Below are 12,842 nucleotides of genomic sequence, written 5' to 3'. Positions count from 1 at the left end.
TCTGGACGTGATCTATAATAATATTTAGGGCGCTTGTGTTTTATGGTGGGGAGGGGAGATAAGAGTGTGTGAGAGTGAGTGTGTGAGAGTGAGTGTGTGAGAGAGAGAGAGTGAGTGTGTGTGAGAGAGAGAGAGGGCCAACCAGAGCAGTACCACCACCAGCCAGGCACACAGGCAGTCAGTTGGCTCTCAAACGCGGTGGCATTCACACACGCCTCTCCCACGCTCTCCCACACCGCGCCCCTCTCACTCTCCCAACCCAGTGGTGAGCTTAGAAGAGAGAGAGAGAGAGAGACAAGACTACTCAGCTCACCCGGGATATTAGTGTAGCAAGTGGCCGCGTTTACAGATTCTGTTTTTAAGTGTTAGTGATGTGAACGAATCTTATTTCCCCCCGTGAGTTCAGCTGAAAATAGGTATATGGTTTTTTAGGGGGAGTTCTTATTGAGTTTTTGTGTAAGAAATGTGAAATTGGGGGTTTGAGGGAGTTTTTTTGTGAAGGAAATGTGAAATTGGTTTTATTACGAGTGTTTGAACGTAAGGTAATGCTTGGAACTGGTCGTCTACGGTTTGATAATAATAACAACAATAACAGTTTAATAATAACAACAATAATAATAATAACAATAATATCAACATTTATTACAATTTCAACATCGCCATAACTCAGTCGTGTTCACAAATCCACTAAAATAACAATATTATTTTTATTTTAGACTTTGTGAAGGAAATGTGGCTAAAATCAGCAATTCTTTGGGGGGAAAAATGTTTGTGTGGATAGTGGATAGTGTGTGGATTAATTAATAGAGGTGGGTATTGTGGGTTAGGTTAGGTGGGTGTGTTTTATTATTATTATTATTATTATTATTATTATTATTATTATTATTATTGTCATTATTATTTTTATTATTAGTGTTATTATTATTATTATTGTTGTTATTATTATTATTGTTATTGTTGTTGTACGAACGAGAGAGAAAGACTGATAAATTACAATAACAAATCCGACTTACACGAACGGGAGATAGAAAAACAGATTAATAAAAGATAATAATAAAAGAAACACAAGAATTAGTCATATACGAATGAGAGAAAAAGAAAAATGAGAAAAAAATGAAGCCAGGGCGATAAAGCGTGATTAATGAGACTTGATAAACGAAGTGGGAGGGAGAAAAATGGATTACTGGGGCGAAGGAGACATAGAGAGAAAGCTCGATAAATCACGTGGGATTCGGGAGATGGATTGCCTGAACGAAGGAGAGAGAGGAGGAAAGAGAGGAAGAAGGAGACGGGGAGAGAGAGGAAGAGAGAGAGGAAGAGGGAGGGATAGAGAATAATCTTGATAAACTGGGGTGTGGGGGAGAGAGAAAGATTACCTGAACGAAACAGAAGATAAAGAGAGCCTGATAAATTGGGGAGAGGGGAGAGAGAGAATAATTTAGATACGTGAGATGAATTGATAAAGATAGGTAGATAGATATTGAATTGGGACTGGGGGAAAATGAAGGAAGGAAGGAATTAAAGAATGAAGGAAGGAAGGAAGGTGGTGTGGTCAGGTGTACTTGTTGATAGGTGTAATGGTGTGGTCGATGGTGTGTTATCGGGTGGCGTGACTCACTCTCTCTCTCTCTCTCTCTCTCTCTCTCTCTCTCTCTCTCTCTCTCTCTCGTTATGTGGTAACAGTGTTTGGTTGGTGAGACTTGATATTAACACTGATTCAACCTTGGAACAGATTCTTGAAAGTTTTGAAACAGACTGAAAAGTATTTGAAATTTACAGTGAAAAGTATTTGAAATTTACAGTGAAAAGTATTTGAAATTTGGACTGAAAAGTATTTGAAACTGGAAAGTATTTGAAACTGGAAAGTATTTGAAACTGGAAAGTATTTGAAACTGGAAAGTATTTGTTTATGATAACGATTGTGTTTATATTTCCAGTCGTAAACAAGTAAACAGTCATCTATTTACACTTTAGGGTGAGTTTAGGGCTCTGAATTTATAGTCGCTTGTCATTTACATTTGGGTTATGTGATTTACAATATTTTTTTACACTTTAGTTCTTTGGTTTACAAGTTTTTTTTACATGTTATGAAATTTACAAGTTTTTTACATTTTTGTTCTTTAATTTACAAGATTATTTACACTTCAGTCTAGTCATTTACATAACCCAATCCTCTGATACGGTTTAAGGGACTCAGTTTTTTACATTCTCGTGATTTACATTGACTTCTGTGTTGTTCTTATGGGTGGTAGACTACAGCTGAGTTATTACATATTTTTGCTGTAATATGTAAAAATGTTCCAACGTGGCTGTGTGTGTAAATACATAACTGAAATCTTAATTGCATACATACATACATACATACATACATACATACATGCGTTTATACACGTACATACATATAGACATACACATGGAAATTGATTTTATTTGATTGTTTACATAAATATATAGTTTTATCTTTATGTAGGGCCTATGTGTGTGTGTGTGTGTGTGTGTGTGTGTGTGTGTGTGTGTGTGTGTGTGTGTGTGTGTGTATGTAAGTCGTAAAAAAATAATTACTTATATTAATTAAACCTTTCCATTAACTAATTCAATATGTTCTCACACACACACACACACACACACACACACACACACACACACGAGTCGGGTCATTAGAGGCAGGTGTTTGGCCTAGCTTAAATTTTGAACCAAGTTATTGTTGTTGTTGTTTTCCTTGTTGCTCTCTCTCTCTCTCTCTCTCTCTCTCTCTCTCTCTCCTAGGACTAACAGGCAGAAGTTGTAGTGAAATTAAGCTGGAATAAGTGTGGTGGCCTTTCTACCACCGCCACCCACCACCACCACCTACTACCACTACCACACAATCCCTCTCTCTCTCTCTCTCTCTCACTCTCTCCTCCTCTCTCTCTCTCTCTCTCAGCTGACACTGACAAATATGTGTCAGAGCGAGTGTCAGTCAGACTCCCGAGCTGACAGGTAGTGAGGGAGAGAGGTGAGTGGACTGACTAACTGACTGACTGACTGGTGTATGTGTGACGTCATAAGTACCATATTGTGAGCGTCTCTTTAAACCCGGACGGTGGCACTGTTGGGTCACGCCTGGCACTCCCTGGGCACTGTGGTGAGGCAGGGAGAGTAGGGAGGGAGATGAAGGGGTATAGGAAAAGTGAGGGATAGAAGGAAGGGAGGGAGGGGCAGGGAGACTAGGAAGGAAGGGAGGGGCAGGGAGAGTAGGGAGGGAGGGGCAGGGAGAGTAGGAAGGGACCCTCCAGCTATGAGAGAAATGAAAGAAGTGAAAGAAATAATGAAGGAAATGAAAGAAATGATGAAAGAAATGATAGAAATAATGAAAGAAATAATGAAGGAAATGAAAGAAATGAAATAAATAATGAAAGAAATAGAGTTGAAAGCCTTGGTACAGTGTAAGAGCGGAAGTCGGCGTTGCTAAGGGATCTTCCATCACAGTAATGCATTCACTTGTGTGTCGTAACTAGGATGCTCTCTTCAAAACACTAAAAACAACAACCACCACCACCACCACCCACAACAACCACCACCACCCCAATACCCACAACAACCACCACCACCTACCACCACCACCCACAACAACAACCACCAACAATAACAACAACAATTAACATCAACAAAAATTCATATCTTGTTAAATTACGTTATCGTTGTGTTTTGTTAATTTACTAAAGGTAAGAAGTTAGGGTGACCCAGGGCAGGTGTGTGGGTGGGAGTAAGGGAGAAAGGGAGAGTATCACAGGCAGGGGAGAGGAGGCAGGAAGGAGAGTATCACAGGCAGGTAGGGGAGAGGAGGCAGGAAGGGAGACACAGGCAGAAGGGAGAGGAGGCAGGAAGGGAGAGTATCACAGGCAGGAAGGGAGCCAGCAGTAGGGAGAGGAGGCAGGAAGGGAGTATCACAGGCAGGAAGGGAGAGGAGGGAGTATCACAGGCAGGGAGAGGAGGCAGCAAGGGAGAGACACAGGAAGGGAGAGTATCACAGGCAGGTAGGGAGGGAGGCAGGAAGAGAGTATCACAGGCAGGTAGGGAGAGGAGGCAGCAAGGAGAGACACAGGCAGGTGGGGAGAGGAGGCAGGAAGGAGAGACAGGTAGGGAGAGGGAGGCAGGAAGGAGAGGTCACAGGCAGGAAGGGAGAGGAGGGAGGAGGGAGAACAAGGCAGGAAGGGAGAGGAGGCAGGAAGGGAGAGACACAGGCAGAGGAGGGAAGGAGAGTATCACAGGCAGGTAGGGAGAGGAGGCAGGAAGGGAGAGTATCACGGGCAGGTAGGAGGTACCATTGCCATACACCTCTCCCTCTATCAGTCTCTCCTTAGCCGACCCACCAATACACACCTTACACCCCCACCCCAACCCTCACTCCACCTCACCCCACCTCACCCCATCCTCCCCACCCTCTCACCCTCACTCCACCTCAACCCCAACCCTCAATTCCCCACCCTCACCCCCACCCCACCCTCACCCCACCCTCACCCTCTCCCCTTCCACCCTCACCCCCACCTCACCCCACCCACCCCCACCCCCACCCACCCCATCACCCAATCTCACCTCTCACCCACCTCACCCCACCTCACCCTGCCCTCACCTCACCTCCCCACTCCACCTCACTCCACCTCTCTCCTCACCCTCCCCCACCACCCCACCCTCACCCTCTCCCCCACTCCAACCTCAACCTCACCCCCACCCCTCACCCCTACCCTCACCCCACCCCACCCTCACCACCCTCACCCACCTCACCCCACCCTCACCCCCACCCCTCACCCCACCCCCACCCCTCACCCCACCTCACACCCCAACCTCACTCCACCCTCTCCCTCACCCTCACCCCCACCCCCTCTCCCCCTCACCCTCCCTCACACCCCTCACTCCACCCCCACTCCAGCCTCTCTCTCCACCCCCCTCACCCCACCCCTCTCCTCACCTCCCTCACCCTCTCTCCTCACCCTCACTCCACCCTCACTCCACTCTCTCCTCACCCCCACCCCCACCCCTCCCTCACCCCTCACCCCACCTCTCTCCCTCACCTCCTCCCCACTCACCTCCTCCTCACCCTCACCCCACCCTCACACCCCACCCCTCACCCCACCCTCACCCCACCCCTCACCCCACCCCTCACCCCACCCTCACCCCACCCTCTCCCTCACCCCCTCACCACCCCACCCCTCACCCTCCACCTCCCTTACCCATGGTTCACCTGGTGATTCTCTACATGTTTCTGTGGTTCTGATTCACCTGGTGATTCTCTCCGTGTGTTTGTTGTTGATGTTACTAAAGTGTTGTTGTTGTTTCAGATGGTAACTATGGGCGTGAGAGGCCGCGTCGACCATAGGCCATGAAGCGACCCCCGAGCCGCCCACGGCCACCCACCACCACTACCACTACCCCGCCCACGCCGCCCACCAACCCAGCATGGGTGGTGGCCTGCCGCCTCCTGCTCATCTTGCTGGTGGCGGGCGGCGGGAGAACTCCCACCCTCCTCCTCCTTCTACCACCCCTGAGGAGAGGAGGTAGTAGAGGCCACGCTCCCTGACCACGCCCCCACTCGACAGCTGCCCGGAGGATCTATGTAAGATCACTCAGCTGCCGGAGGACCGAGGCATGTCAGCCAGCCCGCAGGTGAGGGTGGCCTGCCATGACAACCTCCGCATCACCTCGCTCAAGGACATCTGGCCACACTGTCTCCCGCCCACCACCAGAGCCCTGTGAGTACACCATATAATAAACACTGTATAATAATAATAACAATTAACACTTTATTGAGGGTTCCAGCCTGAAGGCTTAAATATACATTGACATAGGCTTAATCTCGACCTATTATGAGCCCAAACTGGGCTATTATGACCTAATCTCCGCCTATTATGAGCCTAAACCAAACCTATTATGAGCTTAATCTAGGCCTAATCTGAGTTTAATCTGGCCTAATCTCATCCCAATTTGTTCTCCTCTTCCCCCACCCTTCCTTCCTTCCTCTCCCCTCTCCTTTACCTTCTCTCCTTTCCCTTACTTTTCCTAACTCTTCTCTCTCCCCTCACCTCCCTCCACCACCTGTCTCACCCTTTGCCTTTCTTTCCCCAACCCTTCACCTCCCTCCTCATCCTCTCCTCCTCCCTCTCCTCCCTCCTCTCCCCCTCCTCACCCCTTCCTCCTCACTCCTCCTCCTCCTCTCACCTCCTCACCTCCACCTCACTCCTCCTCACCCTCACCTCCCTCACCCTCCCACCTCACCCTCCCCTCTCCGAACATCAATAAACAGGAAGAGGTTGTGTCATCTCCGCGCGATACTCCGTTTGTTTACATCGAACAGCTGATGAGGCCATCTTGTGACGTCATGGTAACACTCAGCCCACGTGTCATGGGGTGGTGCATTTGATGGCCGGGAGTGTGGGGTGGGTGATGGATGGCGTGGGAGGCTATCAGAAGGTGTTTACCCTTTGACGTGTGGCGGCGTGTATGTGGCGTCATAGATGTGTTTGTTAGCCTGCTTCTACGTCCATTGGGCCCTGAGGCACTGTTTGTCTGGAAGGAGGGGGAGGGGGTGAGGGAGGTAGGTGGAGGAGGGAGAGGGAGGTGGGGGTAGGGAGGGAGGAGGGAGGGGGGAGGTTACCTGTCACTGGTAATTTGTTGTCGAGGGTGATGAAGGAGGAAGGAAGGTATGGAGAGGAAGCGAGAAGAGAAGGAAGGAAGGAGGGAAAGGGAGAAAAGAAGGAAAGGGGGGTAGAGAGGAAGGGAGGATGAATAAAGGAAAAAGAAAGTTGAAAGGAACAGAGAAGAGGAGGGAGGAAGGGGAGAAGAGGTTGGGGGAAGGGAGGGAGGAGCTGACAAATAAGCAAGTTACATACACACTTCTACTCACTTAGCCAGCCACCACACACACACACACACACACACACACACACACACACACACACACACACACACAAGTCCACATGTTAAGAAAACCTAACCTAACCAAATTCAGCTTTATTTAAGACAAAAGTGGTTTATACTCATGGGGTTAAATCATCGTCCCCAAGGGTTAAATCATCGTCCTCAAGGGTTAAATCATCGTCCTCAAGGGTTAAATCATCGTCCCCAAGGGGTTAAATCATCGTCCTCAAAGGGGTTAAATCATCGTCCTCAAGGGTTAAATCATTCGTCCCCAAGGGGTTAAATCATCGTCTTCAGGGGTTAAATCATCGTCCTCAAGGGGTTAAATCATCGTCCTCAAGGGGTTGAATCATCGTCCCCAAGGGTTAAATCATCGTCCTCAAGGGGTTAATCATCGTCCCCAAAGGGTTAAATCATCGTCCTCAAGGGGTTAAATCATCGTCCTCAGGGGTTGAATCATCGTCCCCAGGGGTTAAATCATCGTACTCAAGGGGTTAAATCATCGTCCTCAAGGGGTTAAATCATCGTCCCCAAGGGTTAAATCATCGTCCCCAAGGGTTAAATCATCGTCTAAGGGTTTAATCATCGTCCCCAAGGGTTAAATCATCGTCCCCAAGGGTTAAATCATCGTCCAAGGGGTTAAATCATCGTCCTCAAGGAGTTAAATCATCGTCCTCAGGGTTAAACCATCGTCCTCAAGGGTTAAATCATCGTCCTCAAGGGTTAAATCATCGTCCTCAAGGGGTTAAATCATCGTCCTCAAGGGTTAAATCATCGTCCTCAAGGTTAAACCATCGTCCTCAAGGGTTAAACCATCGTCCTCAGGGGTTAAATCATCGTCTCAAGGGTTAAATCATCGTCCTCAAGCGGTTAATCATCGTCCTCAAGGGTTAAATCATCGTCCTCAAGGGGTTAAATCATCGTCCTCAAGGGTTAAATCATCGTCCTCAAGGGGTTAAATAACCATCGTCCTCAAGGGGTTAAATCATCGTCCTCAAGGGGTTAAACACGTCAGGTTATATCTCATGACAGGGGCGTCCTCACAAGCCCTTTCCTGGCCCTTACAAGCCTTTCCAGCCCTTACAAGCCCTCCCTCTAGCCCTTACAAGCCTTTCTAGCCCTTACAAGCCCTCCCTCTAGCCCTTACAAGCCCTTCTAGCCACAAGCCTCCTGGCCCATGTATGGGGGCCAGGGTTATGAACCTTTTGTCGTGTTGTGTGTTACCAGTGTTCATGACATCTGTTTAAACGTTAGGACACGTTCCCTCTCATGCGTAGTGTGGGGCGAGAGGGAGGGGTGAGAGGGAGGGTGAAGAGTGACATTGTTGTTGGGTGTTGCTGTAAGTAGTGCCACACACACACACACACACACACACACACACACACACTGTATAAAAGCTCACTCATTACTGTCTGAGCCATTATCCAAATTTGTCACGTGGCTTTGTTTACAAGAGCGTCTCCTTTGGTGGTAAACAATGGGGGGTGAGGAGGAGGAGGGAGAGGTACTACTAGCAAGAGGAATAGTTAATAGCTGACAAGAATAAGAACTAGGATGTTATCTTTTAATACTCGCCCTTAAGACTAGTACCCCAGAGGCAGAGACTTAATAGTGGGATAACATATTCTTACCATCCACCCCACACATACGTACTATCTGATTATTAAAACAGATAGGATTTTCAACTCTAATGAGGTATGGATGGGTACTGGAGGGGCTTAGCACGTTTTTGCCCTCTCCTCACAATCCTAGTTCTCGTTAAGGGCCATAGGGCGATATTCTTAGAGGGTTTACATTAGAGGTGGGATAGCATCTTCTTTGTCCAATTCTCCTGGAGGCTGATGATAATGGTCGTTGTTGGTGTGTGTTAGAAGCCTCTCTCTCTCACTTGAAACAAAAATTACTGAGTAGACAGAAACGAGAAACAACATCGGCTCCCCCCCTCCCCCCCTCCCCACTCCCCCCCTCCCTCCCTCCCCCCTCCCCCCCCCCACTCCCCCTCCCCCCCCCCCCCCCCCCTCCCCCCCTCCCCTCCCCCTCCCCCCCTCCCCACCCTCCCCCACCCCCCCCCCACTCCCCCCCCCCCCCCCCTCCCCACTCCCCCACTCCCCCCACTCCCCCACTCCCCCACTCCCCACTCCCCCCTCCCCCAGATCTTACAGGAAAAATTACCTGTGTAAATATCAAAGAAATTGTACCTGTAATATACATAAAATATTACCTTAGTTTATTATGGAAGGAGGAGGAGGAAGAGGAGGAGGAGGAGAGGAGGAGGGGGAGGAGGAGGAGGGAGGAAGGAAGGAGGAGGAGGAGGAGGAGGAGGAGGAGGAGGAGGAGGAGGAAGAAAGGAGGAGAGGAAGGAAGAAGAGGAGGAAGAAGGAGGAAGATGAAGGAAGGAGGGAGGAGGAGGAGGAATAGGGAGGAGGAAGAGGAGGAGGTAGCGGATTATCAACTGTGTGTGTGTGTGTGTGTGTGTGTGTGTGTGTGTGTACAATAAATCATCACCAAACACTTTATGTTGACAGGTGTGTGATGAGGTCTGTTCCTCCCCCCACCCACACCTGTCTGGGTACAGGTGTGGCTGGCAAGTGTGTTGCCTCGCCTCCCACCAACAGTTGTTGTTGTTTGTTGTTATTGATTGTTATTTGTTGTTATTGTTTGTTTTTGTTATTGACGGTAATTTATTTGTTGTTTACAGTGATCTGTCGAAGTGGTCTGACCGTCTACCTGCCGGCCTCTGTCTCACCTGTCTGTCCTCAAAGCATGAGTAGTCTACTACCTATGTGGAGGTCATAATATTCTTTTATTTGTATGTTTTCTTCCTTCCTTCCTTCCTTCCTTCCTTCCTCCTTCCCTCCCCTCCTTCCCTCCTCCTTCCTCCTCCTTCCCTCCTTCCTTCCTTCCTTCCTTCCTTCCCTCCTTCCTCCTTCCTTCCTCCTTCCTTCCTTCCTTCCTTCTTCCTTCCTTCCTTCCTTCTTCCTTCCTTCCTTCCTTCCTTCCTTCCCTCCCTCCTTCCCTTCCTTCCTTCCTTCCCTCCTTCCCTCCTTCCCTCCTTCTTCCTTCCCTCCCTCCCTCCTTCCTTCCTTCCTTCCTTCCTTCCTTCCTTCCTTCCTTCCTTCCTTCCCTTCCCTTCCTTCCTTCCTTCCCTCCTCCCTTCCTTCCCTCCTTTCTTCATTCAATTCCTCCTCCTCCCTCTCCTACGTAAACCTCCTCCCCTTCACCCTCCTCCTCCTCCTCCTCCTCCTCCTCTTCCTCCTCCTCCTCTTCCCTAACCTCACAAATTCCAAGACCATTCCCGAGAATACCGGTAACATTCCCATTCCTGGAGACATTCCCGGCGGCCCGTCAAAATGCAGACTTGGAATGATAGCAAGGATGAATAGTTGGCTGTGTAATGAACCGGAGTTATGGCTTATGGCTTGCTGGCTGGCGTATTATGGCTTTCCCTCGGTGTACATGGCTTTCTGGCTGATGTACGTGGCTTTGTGGGGCGTACAATGGCTTTCTGGCTGATGTACGTGGCTTTGTGGGGCGTACAATGGCTTTCTGGCTGACGTGCGTGGCTTTGTGGGGCGTACAATGGCTTTCTGGCTGATGTACGTGGCTTGTGGGGATACAATGGCTTTCTGGCTGACGTGCGTGGCTGTGGGCGTAATAGCTTTCTGGCTGATGTCGTGGCTTTGTGGGGATCAATGCTATCGATGTACGTGGCTTTGTGGGGATACAATGGCTTTCTGGCTGACGTACGTGGCTTTGTGGGGATACAATGGCTTTCTGGCTGACGTACGTGGCTTTGTGGGGGATACAATGGCTTTCTGGCTGACGTGCGTGGCTTTGTGGGGGATACAATGGCTTTTCCGAGGCTTGTTGTTAGCGTATATGGCTTTCTGGTATGGCTGTTAGCGTATATGGCTGTCTTTGGCGTATATAAGCTCCAAGTGGCTTAATGTGGCTTCAGGCTGGATGACTGGCTTTTTTAGCTCACTTTGTTGAGAGAGAGATGTACACACACACACACACACACACACACACACACACACACACACACACACACACACACACACACACACTTGCCTAACCTCGTGAGACCACTGTATCGACCGGCTGGGTGCTAGTGCTGGGTGCTGGGTGCTAGGTGCTAGGTGCTGGGTGCTAGGATAGTGAGCTTAGGTCTAGGATTAGCTTGAATTAGTTGCTATTTGAGGACTAGGACTCGAAATAGCACTCGAGATAACAAACAAACAAACAAACAGACAAACAAACACTTCATCTTTGACCTACATTCTCCCCATCTCCCCTCTCCTCCCCAATCTTTCTCCCCAGTTGCCTCTCCCCCTTCCTTCCTCCAGTCTTCACTTCCCCCTCCCCTCCTCACTCTTCCTCCCCTCCCCTCCCCATCTCTCCTCCCCCCCCCTCCTCTTCTCCTCCCTCCCCATCTCTCCTCCCCCCCCTCCCCTCCCCTCCCCACTCGCCTCTCCGCATCCATTTTTCAGGAGACTAGTTTAAATTTCCTTCCAACTAGGTAAGAGAGAGAGTGAGAGGGAGAAGTTGGAAGGAAGAGAGTAGGAAAGGAGAGAGGAAAGGAGAAACTGAGGGAGGAAGTGGGAAGAGAGATGTGAGGAGGGAAGGAAGGTGAAGCAATAAGAGAGAGTGAGAGGGGAGGAGAGTGAGGAGAGAGGGAGGAGTGGGGAGGTGAGGAAAGAAGAATGGGATATTTAAACAGATGGAGAGTTCTACCAGGCGAGCAGTTTAAGAGTGAGTGGGGTGGAGAGGGGTGAGGAGGGAGGGAGGGAGAGGGAGGAAGGGAGAGGAAGGAGCATAGATAAATGAATTAAAAGTATTGGGAGTAAAAGAGCATAGGAGCATATTGAGGAAAAGATGGAGGAAGGATATATAGGGGCGTATGTGGAGCATGGAGGGGCGTGGAGGTGTGGAGCATGGAGGGGCGTGGGGGTGTGTAGCATGGAGGGGATGTGGGCATGGAGGGCGTGGGGGTGTGGAGCATGGAGGGGCGTGGGAGTGTGGAGCATGGAGGGGCGTGGAGGGAGTGTGGAGCATGGAGGGGCGTGGGGGTGTGGACATGGAGGCGTGGGGGTGTGGAGCATGGAGGGCGTGGGGGTTGGAGCATGGAGGGGCGTGGGGGGTGTGGAGCATGGAGGGGCGGGGGAGTGTGGAGCATGGGCATGGGGAGTGTGGAGCATGGCGTGGGGAGTGTGGGCATGGAGGGCGTGGGGGAGTGTGGGCATGGAGGGGCGTGGGGGAGTGTGGAGCATGGAGGGGCGTGGGGGGTGTGGAGCATAGAGGGCGTGGGGGGTGTGGAGCATGGGAGGTGGGGAGTGTGGGCATGGAGGGGCGTGGGAGAGTGTAGAGCATGGAGGGGCGTGGGGAGTGTGGAGCATGGAGGGGCGTGGGGAGTGTGGAGCATGGAGGGGCGTGGGGGAGTGTGGGCATGGAGGGGCGTGGGGAGTGTGGAGCATGGGGCGTGGGGGTGTGGAGCATGGGGGCATGGGGAGAGCGTGGAGGAGCGTGGAGGGGCTGACATTAGCGTGGTTTCCACACGTATGCTCCCGGGCCTTTGAACATGTGGTCGACTAAGGGATGCCTTAATAAACCTCATACCCACCCACACACCCACACCCACCCAGTATTCTCAACCACACCACCTAGACTGCCAGTAGCCACCCAGCCACCCATCCACCTCCCACCCACCACCGCCACCACCCACCAACCCCACCCCGCCACCCACCACCAACCGCCACCCACAACCCCACACACACCCCACCCCACCCCACCCCTCCCTTACCCCACCCTGCCCACCCCACCCACCCTACCCCACCCCACCCACCCTCCCACCACCCCACACACACCCACATCCCACCCCACACACTGCTCCTGCACCCAAGATGAAAAAGTCTACCTGTTTTAGTAAAATAGATTTTGTACCTCTC

General features: G+C 50.4%; 1 protein-coding gene and 1 long non-coding RNA gene across 2 annotated transcripts; one reads left to right on the top strand and one right to left on the bottom strand.

Moving 5' to 3' along the window:
• The first annotated feature begins 196 nt into the window (after positions 1 to 196).
• On the top strand, positions 197 to 5,484 carry LOC121867767. Its single transcript, XR_006089242.1, has 3 exons — positions 197 to 396; positions 1,938 to 1,975; positions 5,319 to 5,484. It is a non-coding gene; the product is annotated as an uncharacterized LOC121867767 (long non-coding RNA).
• A 6,241-nt stretch (positions 5,485 to 11,725) lies between these two features.
• Positions 11,726 to 12,511, bottom strand: LOC121867653 (extensin-like). Its single transcript, XM_042367669.1, has one exon. The coding sequence runs from the start codon at positions 12,509 to 12,511 to the stop codon at positions 11,726 to 11,728; it is 786 nt and encodes a 261-aa protein (XP_042223603.1).
• Positions 12,512 to 12,842: the final 331 nt, after the last annotated feature.

The sequence above is a fragment of the Homarus americanus genome, unplaced genomic scaffold (assembly GCF_018991925.1).
Source record: "Homarus americanus isolate GMGI-L3 unplaced genomic scaffold, GMGI_Hamer_2.0 scaffold46583, whole genome shotgun sequence".
NCBI classification, from domain to species: Eukaryota; Metazoa; Arthropoda; class Malacostraca; order Decapoda; family Nephropidae; genus Homarus; species Homarus americanus.
This window is presented reverse-complemented; position numbering and strand designations above follow the sequence as displayed.

Bases quoted from the DNA above. Each gene is read 5' to 3' on its own strand.
- LOC121867653 (XM_042367669.1), bottom strand. From the start codon at position 12,511: ATGAGGTTTATTAAGGCATCCCTTAGTCGACCACATGTTCAAAGGCCC.